General features: G+C 42.4%; 2 protein-coding genes and 1 pseudogene across 2 annotated transcripts; 2 read left to right on the top strand and 1 right to left on the bottom strand.

Annotated features, from left to right (window-relative positions):
- Positions 1–940: 940 nt before the first annotated feature.
- On the top strand, positions 941–3,214 carry LOC120863922 (RNA-binding protein with serine-rich domain 1-like). Its single transcript, XM_040240609.1, has 2 exons — positions 941–1,746; positions 3,098–3,214. Exons 1-2 carry the CDS (start codon positions 941–943, stop codon positions 3,186–3,188), a joined length of 897 nt encoding a protein of 298 aa, XP_040096543.1. The 3' UTR covers positions 3,189–3,214.
- Positions 3,215–4,834, top strand: LOC120863921 (annotated as a pseudogene).
- A 5,686-nt stretch (positions 4,835–10,520) lies between these two features.
- On the bottom strand, positions 10,521–11,708 carry LOC120864569 (putative methyl-CpG-binding domain protein 3-like 3). Its single transcript, XM_040241625.1, has 2 exons — positions 11,685–11,708; positions 10,521–11,293 (listed from the first exon to the last, which is right to left on the bottom strand). The coding sequence occupies exons 1-2, from the start codon at positions 11,706–11,708 to the stop codon at positions 10,706–10,708; spliced, it is 612 nt and encodes a 203-aa protein (XP_040097559.1). The 3' UTR covers positions 10,521–10,705.
- Positions 11,709–21,793: the final 10,085 nt, after the last annotated feature.

The raw sequence follows: 21,793 nt of genomic DNA, 5'->3' as shown, positions 1-21,793 counted from the left end.
CCTCTGAAACTATGTCTAACTTTATCTCATTTCTCTTCCAAATTAATCCATTACCTTTGTATATATTGATGTTCCTATAATTCTTTGTTTAATGTCTACTGCTTCCCAGGTGTTGCTAGTTGTAGAGAACCCGCCTGCCAATGCAGGAGGCGTAAGACACCAGTTCAATCCCTGGGTCTGGAAGATCCCCTGGAGCGGGGCGTGGCAATCCACTCCAGTAGTCTTGCCTGGAAAATTTCACCGACAGAGGAGCCTGGCGGGCTACAGTCCATAGGGTTGCAGAGTTGGACACCACTGAAGCGACTCAGCACGCAGGCAATGTCTACTGCACTGCAGGCAGATTCTTTACCATTTGAGCCCCCAGGGAAGCTCAATTTGTACATCTAACACTGCCTAAAAAAACCTGGAACCTGCTTTGATCATGGGATAAAATAAGCTAGTACATCACTGGCTCTTGTATTTCCGGGAATATTTAGTAAACAATAAAATGTTTCTTAAAAAATTCAGCTCTCTGATCCGTATGTATCATCAAGTTAAACGGCTATGGCTGGTCGCTCAGTCGTGTCCGACTCTTTGTGACCCCATGGACTGTGGCCCGCCAGGCTCCTCTGTCCATGGGATTCTCCAGGCAAGAATACTGGAGTGGATTGCCATTCCCTTCTCCAGAGGATCTTCCCGACCAAGGGATCGAACCCGGGTCTCCTGCATTGCAGACAGATTCTTTACCGTCTGAGCTACAGGGTTGCCCTTCCCCAATATCTTCATCAATAACTGTCATTTTTTCTTTCTTCTTACTTCTCTTCCTCCATATCTCCTCTTTCTTTGTCGCTGTGATGGCCTTATTGATGATCACAACATTCTATTGTACTTCACACTGTAGGAAACAGCCTTTAATCTATTAACCCTTTTCTCTCCTGAGGCTGAGAAGCGCGGAGGCAAGATGACTCCGTCTGCCATCCCACGCAAAGAGCGCTCTGACGAGCAGTCTGCGGATCGCTGTAAAGATACAGGCGCTACCCAGCAGTCCAGCGAGAAGGACCGCGGCAGGGATAAAGCTCGGAAGCGGCGCAGGGCCTCGGGCGGTAGCAGCAGCTCGGGGGCTCGGTCCCGCGCGGGCTCCAGCCGCGGCTCCAGCTCGCCCTCAGCATCCGGCCGCTCGGGACGCTCCAGTGGGTCCCGCAACTCCAGCTCGAGCAGCTCCCACGGCTCTCCGAGGCCTTGGCGCCCCCGAGACCACAGGCGGCGGTCCGGTTCCAAAACCAAACCACCGCGACGAGACGAGAAGGAAAGGAGACGGCGCAACCTCGCCCCTAAGCCCACCAAAGTGCACGTCGCGCGGCTCACCCGGAAGGTGACCAAGGAGCACATCCGGGAGATATTCTCTACCTTCGGGAGAGTTAGAGAGATCGATCTGCGCAGAGAAAGGATGCGCGCGCATCCGTCTCAAGGCCACGCCTACGTGGAGTTCGAGAATCCGGAAGAGGCTGCGAAGGCGCTCAGGCACATGGACGGAGGGCAAATTGACGGCCGGCAGATCACGGCCACAGCCGTGCTGGCCCCCTGGCCCCAGCCACCGCCTAGGCGACTGAGCCCTCCCCGGAGAATGCTGCCACCACCCCCCACGTGGCGCAGGCTGAGGAGGAGCAGGTCGCCTTCCCCTTGGGGCAGATCCCCCGCGCGCCGGCGACCCCGCTCCCCCCGCCGCCCCCGCCACTGGAGCGGCTCCGGCTCCAGCTCCTTCCGAAGGTGAGGGCAGCAGTTGACACGTGTCCCCGAGCAGCAGAGCTCCGGCTGCGGGGGTGTTGCTGGTTTGGGGTTGTGCTTGTAAAGGTGCCCTCCAGTGTTCTGGCTGGAAAACTTCGAAGTTTCTATAGTTCCTGGGAATCATGTAGCTGGCAAAGCCAACAGGGATGAGCAGGGGGCTTCAGACGGACGGACAGCCCCGGCCTGGGAGCACGTTTTTCCAAGTCCCAGACGACCTGGGCCGATTTGGTGGCCTGGTCCTGCCCTAACCTGTCGGCCGGCAGAGTCCAGCAGTTATGCCATCCCTGTTAGCCTGGCCCTGCACCCCTGTTTGGGTCCTCTTCTGACCTCTAGGGTCAAGTACCCCGTGCTATGTACCACACACACACATATACACACACACCCTCCCTTTCTCTGAAATTGGTAAGTTTCAAGCCAGCTCTGCTGGGTCATCACAGAACCACCCCTACCCAGGGCAGTTATGTGCTATTCCTTGCCCTGCAGGTTACCTTAGCAATGTGCACATTGCTTTTTTGGCTTTTATTGTATAGTCAGGACTATTCATTTTCTGTTTGGGGTTTTGTAACTTTGTAGCTTTTTAGATAATGTTGTAGTTCTTTGTTGTGTAAAGTAATTGCTTTGGATAAACCAAGGATTAGAGTTAAAAAAAACTTTTATCAGGATTCAAATGAATTGGGGCGATGACTTTGTTCAGTGAAATTCTGAATTATGGATCTTAGTCCACAACTTGGCATGTAATAGGTGCTCTGTAAACATGAGGATCAAGTGATTTTTGTTCCAAACTGAGGAATATTGGGTCTTGAAAGGGGTGGTGTTAGTAATTACGGCAGGGCAACAGGATTAAGATTTTTTATTTTCTCCCTCTAAAAACACCCTCTGAAAAGGAAATGATGGATTTTAAAAGAAAGTGTGCACTGATTAGGTTTACATTTTAAGTAGATTTTTGTGATTAAAGTCTTAAATGGATTAAGAGAAAGGATGTGAAACCATGGTGACAGTTGACTGCAGTCACCCACCAAAGAGGTGATAAGATTGTATAACTGAAGTTGAGTGGCTTTCTGAGAAAACTTTAGAAAGTATATTTGGAGTTCGAATACTTTTCTCAACAAAATATATCTTGATCCCCTTCTAAGGGCAAAGGAGTAAGTATATATGCCAGGGTAAAGTCCACATTACTCTTCCCTTCGTTGGGTATCCAACTTAGTGAGAGAATTAACATAAAATGAAGAGATGATAATACACATACGGTTCACAATTGGAAAACTAAAAGAGAAAATGCAATATTTGATGACTGGGTCTGGAAAGCTCACTCTGTTCAAATAATGTTTTGCAGGAAGATGGAAAAGTACTCAGGATTGATTCAAGGGCGGCGGGAGCTGACAGGCCATGGCAGCATTGCCAGATCACAGTGGAAGTGCTCCTAGAGGTATTTTCCTGGGGCAACACAGGTTCTTACCACAGGGCTGGGACATGTCCAGTCTGCATTCATCTCTGAGATCTCTCTCATCTCCCTCAGCTATAGGAAATCTAACTGAAGCAACCCAGTCTGATGGAGAAAACCAAGAAATCAATTGCTTTGAAGAGGCAAAAGAGAGAAGCTGAACAAACTAATAAACTCTTTATTGGTGTTTTGAACTTTGAAACCGCAGAAGAAAGTCTGAGGAACTGTTACCAGCAGCAGGGAGAGCTTAGAGACTGTATGGTCCTGAGGGATCCTTCCAGCCAAAGATCAAGACAGTGTGGTTTTGTCACCTTTTCTTCCATGACCGAGGTGGATGCAATGCCCAACAGACCCCATTCCATTGACGGCATAGTGCTTGAACCCAAACATGTGTCCCAAAAGCAGCATCTGGACAGCGGGGTGTTCTTTGGACACTGAAGAAACTGTTTGTTGGTATTCAATAAGATACTAAGAAACATCATCTTAGAGATTACTTTGAGAAATATGGAAAAATGGTACCACGGAAATAATTACTGATAGGCAGTCTGGCAAGAAAAGAGGCTTTAGATTTGTGACTTTTGATGACCTTGATTCTGTGGACAAGACTGTGTTGCCAAAAAACCATACCATCAATGGTCATCATGCAAAAGTCGCAAAGGCTTTGTTGGCATGGGAAATGCAGCAAGTCCAGGGTTCTAGAAGTGGAGGAGGAGGCCGCTTTGGTTTGGGGGTTTATCCTGGTGGTGGTAGTGATTTGGGACTAGCATCAGGATGAGAAAGTAACTTCTGGGGAGGATCTGATGCATATGGAAATGGTCCTAGATTTAGGGGTGCTTATCATGGGGCTGGGAAAGGGAGAGACAGAGAGTCTGTCTGGTGGCGAAAGTCCCACATCTGGCAACCATGACTGAGGCTGCAGAGGTGGTCACGACAACAATGGAGGAGGAAATTGTCGAAGTGGAATTAACAGTGACTTTGGAAATTATCAGCAGCAATCTAATTACAGTCGATGAGGAATGGAAACTTTGGTAGCAACTTGAGGGCTCAATATGGTCAAGGAAACTCTGGTCCAGGAGGGGGATGTGGGGGTTGGGAGGGCGAAGCCAAAACTGAGCTTTTCCCTGTTTGCCATGGGCTTCACTGTCTAAATAGTGGAGGATGAGAGCCCAGAGGTAACTGGGCAGCTTCAGGTTATGAGTAAACATGCAGTGATATGGCAGGAGACACCAGAGCAGGGGCAGAGAGCCATTTGTGAATGAATTGAATTATTTAAGAACATTGCCTTCCTGCAGAGGAAAAACTGTATGGAAAATGCCTTTGAGGCAATTTCTTAGCTTAATTGTTTTTTTCTAGTGGTCTTTGTCAGAGTGTAGAAACGTCACTTCTTTGATAATGTTAAATTTGTTTAATATTAAACATTTTGTTAAATGTTTGTAAATTGTTAACATTTCTTTGTAAAATGTTAAATTTTTAAGAGCCTTTTGCAAGATTTTTCTCAGTTTTTGAAAAGCTATTAGAAGTATGCTGTAATGAAACATATTAATAATATTATTCCTTAAATCTTAGCATGTAGAATTATTATATGAAGCAATTGTACATTTATGACTTAATAAAATAATTCTAAAGGAAAAAAGCACTTGTGGTTTGTCCTCTTTCACTTATACTCTTTTGCACTTTTAATTTTTATCTTTTTTAACAATTTTTTTCTAATTTCATGAGATATCATTGACATACAGTACTATATACAGTTTACTTTTGATGGAAGAGTTACAGAATTCTATTATTCCAGGTAATTTTTAAAGTTCAAACATATCATGAAATGATTACCACAGTGATTTTAGTTAACATAATACCGGAGGGGGTAGCCATGCCCTCCTCCAGGGGAATCTTCCTGACCCAGGGCTCAAACCCCTGTCTCCCACATTGCAGACAGATTCTTTACCATCTGAACCACCAGGGAAGCTCGCTATTTAACATTCATCATCTCAAAATGTTTTTTTTTTTTTTAAGTGGTTTTTTTTTTTGGTGTGATGAGAGTCTTAGTACTTACTCTCTGAACATATTTCTTCAGCACTGTAGTGAACAGCAACATTAACTACAGTCGTCATGTTACTCATTACCCCTTTTGCATCTTTTTAAAGCTGAGAATTTGTACCTTTCTCCTATTTCTCCTCCCATGCATTCTCTGCTTCGGTAAACCAGATGTGATTTCTTTTTCTATGGGTTCATTTTGAGTATTTGGGTTCTTTTTTTTTTTTTAGATTTTTAAAATTGAAGTATGTGCTTTTTCTTAGTCTCTCAGTCGTGTCTGACTCTTTGGGACCCCATGGACTATAGCCTGCCAAACTCTTGTATTCATGGGGAATTCTCCAGGCAAGAACACTGGAGTGGGTTGCCATTTCTTTCTCCAGGGGATCTTCCCAGCCCAGGGATCAAACCCAAGTCTCCCACATTGCTGCCAGATTCTTTACCATCTGAGCCACCGGGGAAGCCATTTTGAAGTATAGTTGATGAATAATTTGTATAAGTTGCAGATAACACAGTAGAGTGATTCACAATTTTTAAAGTTACACTCTATAAAACTATTGGTCATAGTCCCTGTGGGTACAATATATTCTTGTAGCTTATTTTATACATTAAATTGTAACTGCTCACTGCTCAAAAGTCAATAAAGAGGCACAGTTGGTGGAAGGGAAAGTTTGCTTTATTTTGGATTCCAGCACCTGGGTTCAGGGGACAGGGGCAGGACGGACACCTATCCAAAGGCTGATCAGCCCAGATAGCTGGCTCATTATTATTTCTGGGTGTGTTCTTGAGGATCCTTCTGGAACAGATCAGCATTTGATCCTATAGACTAAGTGAAGTGACCCACACTCCTCAGTGTAGGTGGGTGTTATTCAATCTGCTGAGGGCCACATGGAAAAGAAGGTGAAGGAAGGTGAATCCACTCTCTCTTCCTGAGTGGGACAGTCCATCTTTTCCTTCCCTTGGACTCAGAGCTCCTGGTTCTCAGGCCTTTGGACTTGGATTGAAATTGACTTTTAAAAGATATTTACTTATTTAGTTAATGGTCTGTGTCAAGTTTTAGTCTTAGTTGCGGGACGTGGGATCTTTTGTTGTGGCACACAGACTCTCTAGTTGTGGTTCAGGGGCTTATTTGCTTCACAACATGTGGGATCTTAGTTCCCCGACTAGGGGTTCAATCTACACCCCCTGCATTTTGAGGCAGATTATTAACCACTGGACCACGAGGGAAGTCTCAACCCTGACTCTTCTGCTTCTCCAGGTTGCAAATAGCAGATTATGGGATTTATACTGTTATAACCATGTGGGTGAATCCCTAAATACCTCTCCTCTTCTGTAGACTTTATGTCCAATTGGTTCCATTTCTCTAGAGAACCTTGACTGATACACATTAATAAAGTTCCAAGAAGGTGCACCTGGAGGAACTTTTCCAATGCCTAAGAGCCTCCCTCACAGACAATCCCCGCCTCCTCCAGGCAGCCCAAGTACATGAACACACACTAAAACATTTAAAAATGAATACACACATGCTGAAACTAACTCTAATACATACATACTCTCTCTACTTCTATATGACAAGTTATAAACTCTTTGCTCTACTTATTAACTCTTTCCCCTCATGAGGATTAAATCAAACAGAGGCAGTGAATCTGTTTAGTTTATTTCTGGATCACAGGTTTTTATACCATCGCTTTGCACATAGTAGATTCTTTGCAAATAGGGTGACCAGAGAATTTTTCTCTCCAAGCTGGAGCACACTGGGGAATAAAGAGGGTAGTGTTAATCAATAGGACAGGGCAACAACATAAATATCTGCTGAAGACAAAAATGAAGGCCTACCCTGTTGGAGTACGTGATTAGATTTGCATTTAAAACAGATCATCAGGTTACAATGATGACCTATATGGGAGAAGAACCTAAAAAAGAGTGGATATGTGTACATGTGTAACTGATTTGGTTTGGTGTACAACAGAAAGTAAGACAAAATTGTATACCAACTATACTCCAATAAATTTTTAAAAAACGGATTCATTTTGTTTGTCAGCAGAAAGAAACATTCACACACAAAACAGATCATAGTGAGGAGAACAAAGACTTAACTGTATGTACAGCACAGGGAACCCTGCTCCGTGTTCTGTGGGAGCCTGGATGGGAGGGAGCTTGGGGGAGAATAGAGACATGTATATGTATGCCTTAGTCCCTTTGCTATGCACCTTAACTATCACAACATTGTTAATCGACAATACAAAATAAAGTTTGAAACATAAAAAAATAAAGAGAAGTGAACACAAACACATAGGCATAATAAACCTTGTGATGTAGTTATTGGGGATACGGGAAGAGCTTATGGTGGGGGAGAGTTCAGAAAAAAAATAAAATAACTGATTCATTTTGTTGTACTACAGAAAGTAACACATACACAAAACAGATGATAGTGATTAGAATCTAATGATTGGATTATAAGGAGAAAGGAGTTAGAATCGAAGCTGTCACTGCTTATTTATTGCAGTTTGTCATTCAAACGATGACATCTTTGCATAAATGTAGTTAAGTGAATGGATTTTCAGTATTTCAGTATTTAAAGTTCAGTGTTTGAATAGTTTATTATATAAACTGGTCTGGATTTGGCACTGAATAATGACCTTCATCTTTCTGTATCTGTCTCATGTAGGCTTCAGGATGTCCCAGAATCCCCTTCTCAGCGTGTGGTGCTGTATGTCCCTGGAAACTTCTTAGAAATGAAAATTCTCCGTCCCCTCTCCAGACCTTAGGATAAAATAATTTAACAGAACCTATATTAACCTAAAGCTTCCCCGGTGGCTCAGCATTAAAGAATTCACCTACAATACAGGAGACATCCTCTGGAGGAGGGCATGGCAACTCACTCCAGTATCCTTGCCTGGAAAATCCCACGGACAGAGGAGCCTGGTGGGCTACAGTCCGTAGGGTCACAAGGAGTTGGACACGACTGAAGTGACTGAGCATGCATGCATGCGTATTATCCTAAGATAAAATAACATAAGAAGAGAAATGAACTTAGTTCCTGTTAACTGGATGTGGGGAGTGAAATTATTATTATCTTGGAATACTGAGTAGAGGGTAAGTCTCCCCATCCCCTTCATATTTAATAATAGATAAAATATAATAAATAAAATTAAGTTTTAAAAACTGAATATGCTTATATAATAATTCAAAACCATCCTTTAATTCTTTTAGCTTTTTCATTTTTTAAACAATGTTGTGATAGTTTAAGGGGCACAGCAGAGGAAATCAGCCATACATACACATGTATCCTTTCTTGTGGGAGGGCTTCCTAGTGGCTTTGAGAAGATTCCCTGGAGAAGGGAAAAACAGCCACTCTAGTATTCTTGCATGGAGAATCCCGTAGATGGAGGAGGCTGGCGGGCTACAGTTCATGGGATCACAGAGTCGGACAGGACTGAGTAACTAACACACACACACACTTCTTGTGGGGGAGTAAATTATGTCCAGGTATAGATATAGGTGTGAGGGGGGAAGGTCTCATCCTGACCATTCTCCATGCTCACCCTTAAATCTAATACTCCCAGGTGGCCCCCAACCCAGACAGCCCTCCCTACAAGGTGACCTCACACAGCTCCATTTCCCAGACCCCAGGACTGGCAGATAAGAACCAGGCATAAACGTGGCTCCACCTCCTGTTCCCTAAAGGGTCAGGTGTCTCGTTCCTATTGGATCAGAAAGGGCCATGTGACACCCCAGTCCCAGGACAAAAAGGGGTTGGAATATGCAGATTAGTTCACTCTGAAGAGATGGAATCTGCCTTAGTGCGTCTGGGGAGGCTTCAGACCCACATCAAATCTCTGGGCTCTAGGAGGGACTTATTACTAAGTTAAATCCAGAGCCTGTTGTCAGGAGGCATAATCGCTCACCTCTATTCACTGTTTTCCTGTTTCCCAGTTACTCTTTGTGTGGTTTTGTCCCTTCAGTTGTGTCTGACTCTTTATGACCCCATCAACAGTAGTTTGCCAGGCTCCTCTGTCCGTGGAATTCTCCAGGCAAGAATACTAGAGTTGGTTGCCATTCCTCCCTCCAGGGGATCTTCTGGATCCAGGGATTCAACCGGGGTCTCTTGTAGTGCAGGTGGATTATTTATGATCTGAGCCACATCAGCCTTCCTTCTCCACCACTGGTAAAACAACTTTATCAAAATTGTACAAGGAAGTTCAGAAAAGGTCATTCTCTTCCTTCCTGATACTGTCCCCCTGGGACTTCTGTAGCATGACACCTTTATTCCACCTTCTATGGGTTCCGTGGAAATAATTACGATGTTTATTGAATGAAGTGTTTATAAGTAAAAATGAATTGTTTATTGAATAAGCAATGATGTCATTCTTGACTGCTTACAAATGATGTGCATAACCCTGTGGGGTGGACAAATTTCAGGGACTCTGGACTGATTTCTGGGTCAGGGCAACAAGCTTGCTGGCAAGTCATTTTCAGAAGAAAATGTTTCCAAAGAACGTATTCCTTTTTAAGAATCAAAGGTCAAAAATAATTTTTCAAAATACCCACTTAGGATTTCCATTGGTTAAAATCCACCTGCCAATTCAGAGGACAGGAGTTTGATCCCTGGTCTGGAAAGATTTCATATGCTATGGAGCAACTAAGCCCCAGGACCAGAACCATAGAAATCATGCATCTAGAGCCCATGCTCTGCAACAAGAGAAGTCACTGGAATGAGAAACCCATGCACGGCAAGCAGAGAGTGGCCCCTGCTCTCCACAACTAGAGAAAGCCGACTGGCAGCAGTGGAAAACCCAGTGCCCCAGAACAGCTAAAAAGAAAATAAACAAATAACATTAAAAAAAATCACGTTCTTTAAAAAAATACCCACTTAAGATTTAGGTAACAGACAAGGATGCAATATGTAGCATAAGTACTAATTGATTTACATTAAAATGTCTTCTGTCTGATTTAACATTTGGCACAAGAATGACAAAAAGAGGAGGCAACTCATGTTAAAACAAGAAGTAAAAGCCAGCTTAATAAGATTTTATAGCATTAATTTTTAATATTAGAAAATAACCTCTTTAGAATAGATTATTTCTTGTTTAAGTGTAATTAACACAAGAAAATATTATAACTAAAAACACTAAATAATTCCCCAGGCTAGATTACCTCTGTAGAATTCAGTAAAGAAATTCTGACATACAGAAATTGAGGTGTACAAAGATATGCAAAAATCTTTTCTCTTGTCACGTGAAACCCAATCTCTCCCATTAAAAAAAATTTACACTTTTCGTTTTTGTCCACCAAGACTTTAATAGAGTACAAAGTTAATGTAACAAAGCATCATAGTCCAGAAACAGGGTTGACAGTAAAAGCGGCAAGTAGAATGGAGGGCTGTTGCCCCCTACACCCCACCATGAACCACTTCCCAGGGACCACACCACTCAATTTTCCCAGGATAATCGTCTATTTTTCCTTCAGTTCTCAGGAACATTTTTTCTGGCTCCTGGTTCTCTTTCCCTCCCTAGCAAGCCTGTCTGCCGTCAAGGCCATAGTCAATCTCTCTCTTGCTCTCTTCACTTTCCGGGACTGTCGGCGAATATCTGCATCTTTTACTGGTCGTCTGCAGAGGGCGTGTGGGAGAAAGAGCCCCAACTTTGGGTTGAGCTCTGCCCCATCGGAAGACTGGGCAAGGATGGGATCAGGGCTAGTGTGCAGAGACCAGGCACCAGCACGGCCCAGGGATTCACCGGCATCACGCTGGACAATGATCCCGGAAACGTTTGCACTGTCCAGGGTCCTGAAAGGTTCTCCTTCAGGGCTGTAGGCTTGGAGTCCCTGCAGTCTCCGGAATGCAAAGGCTTGCTGGGGCTTTTCCAGGGTCTCCTCGCACCGACGTCTTCTGACCACATTGTCAGGATGAGAGGTTATCCTTGTGACTGGCTTCTGGAAAATGCAGCTGGTCAGCCTCAGAGGAAGTAAACATCTGTCACGACGCCTCTGTTTGGCTTTGACTAAAATCTCCTGTCTTTTCTTCTCCGGCTCTTCAGGCATCATATTTCTTCTGAGCCTCTATGAAAACAAAATGAGATGTAAATTTTGAATAAAATGGAGGATGAAACAACTGCAAGTCATGGAGAATGTTCTTAACACATATGGATAACTCCCTGAAGAAATGGGGTCTCAAATTCCTCTGTGCATCACATTTATTTAGAAGGTTGATAGAACTCAGATTTCTGGATGTCAATGCAAGAAAGTCTTGGGTGGGGACAAGAAATTGCATTTCTAAGCATTCCCAACTGCTGCTAATGCTGCTAGTACAGACACCATACTGAATCCTGGGACATCCCCACCATAGACAGTCGTTTTTACCCCCTTCCTCCCCTCCTCTTTTCTCTATTTCACTTAATGATCAATGCTCTTAGAAGTTGGTCCTGCTGTCACATCTGTTCTACATCTACACCTTCTTCCTGCCAATCTCATCCATTTCCCGGGCTTCTAATATTTTTCATGAACTAGAAATGTTCACAGATTCACTGATCTGGCTTCAACCCTGAAACTCAAATATCCATCTGCCCGCCCACATCAGTGATAACATTCATGACTCAGCTCACAGTGACCAGGTCCCACGCTGAACCAATCATTTCTCCCAAATAATTCATCCTTATCTCAATGTCCCCTAAACTCACTAATTGGTACTAATATCTCATCTACCCTTGAATGGCATTCTGGATGCCCTACCACCCCATACTCTTACACCAATTAGCCATCCATTTGCCTTCCTGAATCCACTTGAAGATTCGCAACTTTTGAATTCTTGGTTACCTTTCACTTAATCTACAAAATGCCATTTCCACAGAATGACCTTTCCTGATGCCATATAAAAGTTTATCTCACATTGTCTCTGTTAATTTAAAAAATTTTTAATTTATTTATGTGTAGTATTATCTACTTCTTTTTGATTGCTTTTCTTACTAAGTTGGGTACTCAACGAAGAAAAGAATGAGAAATTTCATAGTTCCATGGATATAGTCACTTATTGTTTTGGGTTTTCAAGGTGCTCAGATGTCTTAGTTTTAGAGATGTTATGCCAATTCCAAAAAACACTTTACAAATTTTTCTAACAAATTCACATGACTACAGTTGTAAAATAAATTAATCTCTTTTGTGCTAGAGTAAAATTGTCACTGAGATTAAGACTCTTCACACTAATCTGTTTAAACTGTAAACCTCATTAGCCCACCTTTCCTTTTAATTCTCACATTTCTGTCTTCTGAAGACTTTTAAAAAAGAAACCATAAAGCTCATTTTATTCCCATTGTTATTATTAATGCTACTCCTTGCATTAGTCAAGATATAAAAGAATGTTTGATAGAAAAATGACTTGAACTGCCTATTTATGCAGCAGCCATTATATGCTGAGTTGTGCACTAACACCCACAACTTGGAATTTGACTTAACCAAGTTATTACCCCAGATTATGTCAATCTTGTTAAGAGAAGAAGGCTATAGACTAAGGCATGTCTAATGATAGTGTTAAGGGTAATTAAGTGCTATGGTAGGCAATAAGGCCAACAGAGAGACAGAGAGAAAGAGGAAGGAGGATGAGAAGTAAGGAGGGAGAATAGGAAAAATAAATTAACTAACTACAATGATGGATGACAAAGATTGGGGAAGGTCTATTTGAAGCAGAGAACAGAAATTTAAAGAAAAAAGAAACAGGAAAAAAAGACCAAACATGTTGTGGGCAAATTGTCCACAGAGGAGAAAGATTTAGCTATTCTAGGGCCAAATACTACGTTCACTACCCAAGGATTTTGGTTAAAAAAACCCACACTTTTCATTATCCCAAGGAAGCTTCATATACAAAACTATATAAAATCTTGAATATTTCTTAAGAAACATTAACACTTGGGAAATAACTTTCAATAAGGAATGTATCTTGTTTTAAGAACTAAATTCCTCTAACTTAGATTTTACACAAGAAAAAAAAAAAAGCATCTTAATAGATCCTCTTGCCGTCAATATGGATTCCACACTTACCAGAAGAGGATGGCTTGGAAATCTGTCCAGTTCAGCTTTCCCCATCTTCCAAGATCTTCCAGAGCTTCCTCTGACCACTGCTGAGATGCAGACAGATGCAGACAGATGCAGACAGCCTGTAGCTGGCTAGGAAGTGCAGTAACTTCTGCCTCTGATTCTCCTTTTTATAGGGTAAGAGAGTGGGCAACCCAATCAGGGGACAATCCAATCCAGAAGACACACCTTATATTTCAAATCAAAAGGACTTGAGAGAGTCTTAAGTCTTTATCCCCAAATACAAGAATTTGGGGCCATTGGTAATACTAGATTCTATTGAATAATATGAAATCCTATCTGAAAAATTAAACAAATTTGTGAATGGGGAGCTATTTTCACTTTCAACATTTTAATGCTTTTTTAATGTACCTTCTATAAAAATAGTTATGGACATTTCCATAAGCTAAAATTTCCATACAACTTATGTTTTCATAGAGAAAACTACAGACTTTTTAAATGTTTATCAATAAAAGAATGTTGAAAAAATCTGCTGACAAGTCTTTGAAGTCTATATTACAGAGTCATTAATAAGAACTCAATGTTCTGTACATTTACATTTCACCTAATCACTGGTAAATCTGAGATATCCTTACCCTTTGACCGAAACAGAAACAGTCTTTACTCTCTTTATTTCACTGATGATGATTATTCAATTTTCCCTCTATAAACTTATTACTTGCAACCTTATACAAAACATATGCAGTTACTTAGTGGTCAAATTCTGAATTGTTTATTTAATATAAAATAATACAGTTAATTGCTTTTATCACATCTCCCAAATGCTAATACCTAAGAACACTTTCAGTTCCTTTTCAACATTCCTGATTTTGCTATTGCTTTTGTCATGCATCTTAATTCTACATGTGTTTTAATCTCCATGAGATACTTCTAGAATTGCTTTATAAGACAAAATTCATTTTTATTTATTTCTAAATTATTCTTTCCTTTTTCCTTCACTTCTTCCTGCATTCCTGGTTTTCAATCTGAGATTATTTTCCTTTGGACTTCATAACTCACTCTACTAGTCTGTCTAATTCAAGACTGCTAACAATGAAATGTTTCACTCTAAGTTTTTAAAATTATCTTTATTGGGGGCAATACTGATGCTGGGTATAGAATTCTGACTTGATATGATTTTTGATCATTTAAAAATGGTGTTTTGTTGACCTCTACCTTATTTATGTTCAGACATTCCCAGTTAGCATTTTCTTGCTTATTTAATCTTTGTATTCTCTAAAATCTTTAATATTCACTCTGATTTTTAGACCACAGTGTAACTCATTATTGTTTCCCATGTATTTTCTTTCTTAAAGACCTTTGAATTAATTGTGTGGGTTGATGTCTTTCACCTGTTTGTAATATGCTTTGTGTATATTTTCACTGTGATATCAGCTCCTCATCAGGTTCCCTCTGCTCCCTGCTTCAATCACATCCCACTTCTCTTTTAACTCTGTCTTGGAGTTTTCCAGTACTGTTTACACTGTGCCTTGTTGGAATATATACTCTTGAGCTGTCTTGCAGTTTTAACCCAGTCTTTTGCTTGAAGCAACACCTTCATAATCACTTAAATGCTTAATTTCATTTCTAATAAAAATAAAATACATAGCTTTATTTTTATTTGTTCTTTACATTTATTTATTCATTTAATTATTTGGCTGCATCAGGTCTTAGTTGCACTCTTGCCCCCTTCATTGTGGCCTGAGGGATCCTTGTTCCCTGATCAGGGACCAAACCTGATCATCAATACCAAACCAATACCATCCCATGTATTAGAAGACAAATTCTTAACCACTGGAGCACTTGGGAAGTCCCCATAGCTTTATTTTTAAGTAAAGATAGAGCAGTTTTACAATGAGGGGGTAAAATTATTCCTTTTACTACAATTAAATTCAGATAATAAAAAATCACAACTTCCATCATATGAATCTATATTAGAAGTCAAAGCACACCAAAATTCACCAGTAAGTTGAAGGGGGTGGAAAGTATGAGCAGGAAGAAATTTTGAGTTTCATATATCTGATGTGTGTGTGTGCCCACTGAATCATGCCCAGTCACTGAATCATGTCTGACTCTTTATTACTCCATGGACTGTACCCCTCCAGGCTCTTCTGTCCATGGAATTTTCCAGGCAAGACTACTGGAGTGGGTTGCTGATGGAGTATATCAAAACATTATGTAAACATAGAAATTCTGTCATGAAACAAAATCTAAAACTAAACTAGAAAGATGAGTCAAACTCTAGGACAGAAAATCCATTAAAGAAGCTTAAAAATACCTTGTGTGAATCTTTCTCACAATAGGAAACCTGATAAAATCTTTATGCAGATCAAATTTAACTTTTGAACTAGATGGGCTGTAATGTTAAAATCTGGAGAAAGAAATGGCAACCCACTTCAGTATTCTTGCCTGGAAAATCCCATGAACAGAGGAGCCTGATAGGCTACAATCCATAGGGTTGCCAAGAGTTGGACACAACGGAGTGACTGAGCATGCACGCTTGCTAAGTGTGTGCTAAGTGTTGTTTCCGACTCTTTTTGACCCTATGGACTGTATCCTGCCAGGCATCTCTGTCCATGGGATTCTCCAGGCAAGAATATTGGAGTGGGTTGCCATGCCCTCCTCCAGGGGATCTTCCCAACCCAGGGATCCAACCCACATCTCCTGTGGCTCCTTCATTTCAGGCAGATTCTTTACCTCTGATCTACCAGGCTTCAGAAAGAAGAAAACAATATGTGCTTGATTCTTATGGGGCTATATTTCAGAATGATAACATTAAATTTCCTTGGTTAAATAAGAGAGTTAAAAAAAAGTTTCCTCTATTTGTGTTGGCTTTCCTCACTGTGTGTTCTACCAAATTTAAAATTACATAGGACATGTTGTTCTATTTCTATTGGTGTTGGCTGGAGAAAACCTTGTGTATTCTCATGGAAGTTATTTCTAAATTGTTGTTGCTTTTCAGTTGCCCAGTCATGTCTGACTCTTTGCGACCCCATGGACTGCAGCACACCAGGCCTCCCTGTTTGCCCAAGTTATGTCCATTGCATCAGTGATGCCATCCAGCCATCTCATCCTCTGACACCCTCTTCTCCTTCTGCCCTTTCTATATAACATGTTATAAATTCTTTTTGTAATGTGTGCTTTCCATAACTCTTTCCCCTCAGTTAGATTAGGGGCAACTGGTTCAGTTCAGTTGCTAAGTCGTGTCTGACTGTTTGTGACCCCATGGACTGCAGCACACCAGGCCTCCCGGTCCATCACCAACTCCCGGAGCTTGCTCAAACTCATGTCCATTGAGTTGGTGATGCCATCTCATCCTCTGTCATCCCCTTCTCCTTCTGCCTTCAATTTTCCCCAGCATCAGAGTCTTTTCCAATGAGTTGATTCTTCGCATCAGGCAGCCAAAGTATTGGAGTTTCAGCTCAGCATCAGTCCTTCCAATGAATATTCAGGACTGATTTCTTTTAGAATTGACTGGTTTGATTTCCTTGCAGTCCAAGGGACTCTCAAGAGTCTTCCCCAACAAAAGCATCAATTCTTCAGCACTCAGCTTTCTTTATAGTCCAACTCTCACATCTGTACATGACTACTGGAAAAACCATGGCTTTGTCTAGTTGAACCTTTGTCAACAAAGTAATGACAACAGGGGCAATAAGTCTGTTTATTTCTGGATCACAGATTTTACTTCAGAATTTGCACATAATGTATGTTCTATAAAAAGGGAGATCAAATAATTTTCCCTCTCAACTGGGACATATTGGGGAATAAAAAGAGAAGTACAGTATTAATTATGATAGGGCAACAGGATAAATATCTGCTGAAGACAGAACTGAAGAATTAAAAATAAGGTGATAAGGACTTCCCTGGTGGTTTTTGTTAAAACCATGCTTCCAGTGCAGGGGGTGAGGGTTTGATTCCTGGATGGCTCAGTGATAAAGAATCTGCCTGCCATGTGGGAAACCCAGATTCAATACCTGGTTTGGGAAGATCCCCTAGGGAAGAGAATGGCAACCCACTCCAGTATCCTTCCATGGAGAATCACATGGACAGAGGAGCCTGGAGGGCTATAGTCCATAGGGTCACAAAGAGTTGGACACAACTGAGTGACTGACACTTTCACTTCACTTTCTTTCAGGGAGCTAAGATCCCACATGCCTCATGGCCCCAAAACCGAAAGGTAAAACAGAAGCAACATCGATCAGTTCAGTTCAGCCCTCAGTTGTGTCTGACTCTTTGTGATCCCATGGACTGCAGCACGCCAGGCTTCCCTATCCACCACCAACTCCCAAAGCCTATTCAAACTCATGTCCATTGAGTTGGTGATGCCATCCAACCATCTCATCCTCTGTCGTCCCCTTTTCCTCTCACCTTCAATCTTTCCCAGCACCAGGGTCTTTTCCAATGAGTCAACTCTTTGCAACAGGTGGCCAAAGTATTGGAGCTTCAGCTTTAGCATCAGTGCTTCTGGTGAATATTCAGGGTTGACTTCCTTTAGGATTGACTGGTTGGCTCTCCTTGCAGTCCAAGGGACTCTCAAGATTCTCCTCCAACACCACAGTTCAGAAGCAACATTGTAACAAATTCAATAAAGACTTTAAAAAATGGTCCACATTAAAAAAAATCTTAATAAATAAATGTAAGGTGACTGATCAGGTTTGTATTTTAAACCATTGATAGTAGCTAACATCTTGAGATTGGGTTATGGAGAGACAGTTTGGGATCCCAATAAATTGCTCTTTTATTGCAGTTTATCACTTAAAAAGTGATATATTTGCATAAGTATAGTTTAGTGGATCCGTTTCAAATGTTTCAGAAAGTAAAGCTTTAGTGTTTGAATAGTTTGTTATATGAATTGGTGTGGATTTGACACTGGTTAATGACCTTCAGCTTTCTTTCTTTGTCTCACATCAGCGTGGTGATGTTCCAGAATCCTGTTCTCAATGTGTGGTGCCTGTAATAGTGTCATCAACATCACCTGGGAACTTTTTAGAAATGAAAATTCTCCATCCCCATCCCAGACCACTTGGGTTGAGGTCCAGCCATCTGAATTTTCAAAACCCTCTAAATGATTGTGATACAGTTTACAATTAGAGATACATTTCTCCAAGGAAGGGAGGAGAGGAGACTTCAAATGAGCTGATGGGTAGCTTCAATGGGTAGCAGTCTTGGTCCAACATTTTGTCCAAATGTCACATTCCATTTTGCATCTAAAAAGAAAGCTCAAAAATACGTCTCAGCCTCACAGAGAAAACAGTGAGACAGTGAGACTGAAGCCAAGCAGAAAAAAATTTTGGTTTATGCTCTAAACATCATGTATGGATGTGAGAGTTGGACCATAACGAAGACTGGGCACAGAAGAATTGATGGCTTTGATTTATGGTGCTGGAGAAGACTCTTGAAAGTCCCTTGGACTGCAAGGAAATCAAATCAGTCAATCCTAAAGGAAATCACCCATGAATATTCACTGGAAGGACTGATGCTGAAGTTCCAATACTTCGGCCACTTGATGTGAAGAACCGGCTCATTGGAAAACACCCTGATGCTGGGAAAGATTGAAGGCAAAAGGAGAAGGGGACAGCAGAAGGTGAGATGGTGGGATGGCAGCACCCACTCAATGAACATGAATCTGAACAAACTCCAGGAGCTAGAGAAGGACAGAGAAGACTGGTGTGCTGCAGTTCATGGGGTCAAAAAGAGTCGGATACAACTTAGAGACTTAACAACAACATAACTAGACACCAAGGAATGCTGACCAGCTGCATATTCCAGAGGACAGTAACTAGAATCGTTTTTTGTCTTGACAATGAGTTCAGATGCAGTGGAGGTGAGGAGACCTTGGAGGAGCCCCAGCAAGTCTGTGGGAATGAGACTAAAAGGACTCCAGGGTTGTAGCCACAAAGAACTTTTATCCATTTGTATTTTATCTTACCTTTTTAAAAGATTTTTTTTTGATGTGGACCATTTTTAAAGTCTTTATTGAGTTTGTTACAATATTGTTTCTGTTTTATGTTTTGAGGCTGCAAGTTGAAGATCAAGGTGTCTGCCAAGCTGGTTCCTCCTGAAGGCAGTTTGCTGGTGGTTTTTGGCATTCCTTGGCTTGCAGACTCTTCTCCCCAGTTCTTGTCTTCATCTTCATAAGGCGCTCTCCGTGTGTGTGTGTGTGTGTGTGTGTGTGTGTGTCCAATTTTCCCCCTTTTATAAGGGCCACCATCATATCAGATCAGGGACCCAGCCTACTCCAAGATGACCTCACCTTAAACCTGAACAAATTACATCTACAATGTAATTTTCAAATAAGCTCATGTTCTAATGTGCTAGAGATTAGGACTTGGACATAATCTCTTTTAGGTAGTGGGGGACACAACTGAACCCTCAACTTGTATTTAGGCACAAGGGTCAAGCGTTTGTATCCCTGGCCATTCATCAAATGTGGCTGCTCCTAGGGAGGGGACATAACATTGGACCAAGCAGCTCCCTTAAGCCTTGGAAAGTTCTGGCAAAAAGGACTCAGTTGTGAGCCCCAGTACTCTTGCCTAGAAAATCCCATGGACAGAGGAGCCTGGCAGGCTATAGTCCATGCGGTTGCAAAAAGTCAGACACAACTGAATGACTTCACTGCGAGCCCCCAGCAGACAACCTCCCTGGTAGCTTCTGAAGAGGTGGTCTGGGTGGTGCAGCCTGGTGTCAGCCAAAGTGGCCTCCTGTGAGTCTCTGATTATAACAAGGGCTTCTAGAGGTACGTGAGATTGAAGATTGTGGGTGAGTCACCTTGAGGACCCAATCCCAGGCAGAACAGTTAGCTCCATGGGGTGGGAGGGTAGGACCATACCCCAGGGGATGAGTCAGCAGCACCAGGAGGTTGGAGATACACAGCTAGAAAATCTGGATCTCATCACACAGAGTGTAGGCCACAACCAACACTGTCATCCATGCTAACAGTATCACATTCCTCTTTTTTTTAATGTGTAGTTCAGCACCCCATTGGGATGCCGCCTCCTCTAGGAAGTCTCCTGGACAGTCTTTTCAAAAATTTATTTATTTGGGGCTGTTATTGCAGGCTTTCTTCTAGTTGCAGTGAGTGCGGGCTACTGTCTAGTTGCACTGTGCGTGCTTCTCATTGTGGTGGCTTCCTTTGTTGCTGAGCCCCAGCTCTAGGGAGAGTGGAATCAGCAGTTGCAGCTCCTGGGCTCTAGAGTACAGGCTCAATAGTTGCAGTGCATGGCCTTAGCTGCTCTGCACCCTGTGAGCTCTTCCTGGATCAGGGATTAAATCTGCCTCTCTTCCACTGGCAAGTGGATTCTTTACCACTGAGTCACCAGGGAAGCCCTATCACTTCCCTCCTGCAAGAACTTTGGAGATACCAAAGCTTCCATATGCTTCCTCTTGCTTGTGACAACTATCTCATCTGTCATGCTGCTCACATTTGAGTTGGAGCTGGGGTCCCAGGGACCCAAAGCTGCAGTCATCTCTTAGCCATGGGTTTGAGGAGTCTGAGTGGCCCCTCTGAGAAGATACCACCCACCCAGCTTCTCACTCAAGACTGAAGCATCTTTGAGATCCTTTCCTGGGGAGAAAAGCATTTTCCTTTTCCCAAGAGGCTTCTATTAATTTCACAAACCCAGGGAGGCACAATTCAGGCTACTACCTAGCAGTGGCATCAGTTTCTTAGTGGTGAGGAACCTGGAGGGGTATGGGGGATAAATATTACCTTATTTCATCCTCACTATGATCATATGGCTTCCCCAGTGGCTCAGTTGTAAAGAATCCACCTGCCAATGCAGGAGACACTGGGTTGGGAAGATCCCATGGAGAAGGAAATGGCAACCCACACCAGTATTCTTACCTGGAAAATCCTATGGACAGAGGAGCCTAGCAGGCTACAGTTTTAATGGGATTGCAAAGAATTGGACACGATTGAGCATGCACACACAGACACACACACAGTCACACACATGGTCAGATGAAGGAAGGTCTATCATCCTCAGTCACAGAAGGGTAATGTGAGAAGTGTGGGTGATTGTTGCAGGACTGACTCTCACTCACATACACCCTCAACCAAAACCCTCAGACAGACCTTCCTCCCCTGAGGCTGACTCTGGGCTCATCTATGTGACTTCTTTTGGGCAAGTGGACAGTAGCAGACACTGCTCCGGCCAGCTACTCCGCATCTAGGCCTCCAGCATGGTGGAATGGAGCAAGATCATAGGGTTCCCTGGTATTCTTAGGGTTAGTGTTTGGAACCTGGGGAGGTTTGGGGTCCCTAAGGTGGCAGGTACTTACCAACTAGTATAGAAATAGTTCAGTATGTAAAGGGTTGATTCAACTGTACAGGTATGGATCAGTGTTGCCTCAAGGCAACAATATTTAACCTCCTGATTCACTGTTACGAAGAACCTAGCTGTTTGTCTCCTCTAATAACAAATACCCACAACACCCCAGGAATTCACGTTAACACAGTTCATAAGTCCTGGCTTGGACACCACACAGTAACAAGAG

Source organism: Oryx dammah, unplaced genomic scaffold (assembly GCF_014754425.2).
Source record: "Oryx dammah isolate SB20612 unplaced genomic scaffold, SCBI_Odam_1.1 HiC_scaffold_5, whole genome shotgun sequence".
Lineage (NCBI taxonomy): Eukaryota > Metazoa > Chordata > Mammalia > Artiodactyla > Bovidae > Oryx > Oryx dammah.
Note: the sequence above shows the minus strand (reverse complement) of the source record. Positions and strands in the feature narration are given on the sequence as shown.

Coding starts and splice junctions, on each gene's coding strand:
- LOC120863922 (XM_040240609.1), top strand. CDS start 941: ATGACTCCGTCTGCCATCCCACGCAAAGAGCGCTCTGACGAGCAGTCT. Junction 1,747..3,097: donor GGCTCCAGCTCCTTCCGAAG/GTGAGGGCAGCA, acceptor AATGTTTTGCAG/GAAGATGGAAAAGTACTCAG.
- LOC120864569 (XM_040241625.1), bottom strand. CDS start 11,708: ATGGATGAGATTGGCAGGAAGAAG. Junction 11,294..11,684: donor ATGAGATTGGCAGGAAGAAG/GTGTAGATGTAG, acceptor TTGTTTTCATAG/AGGCTCAGAAGAAATATGAT.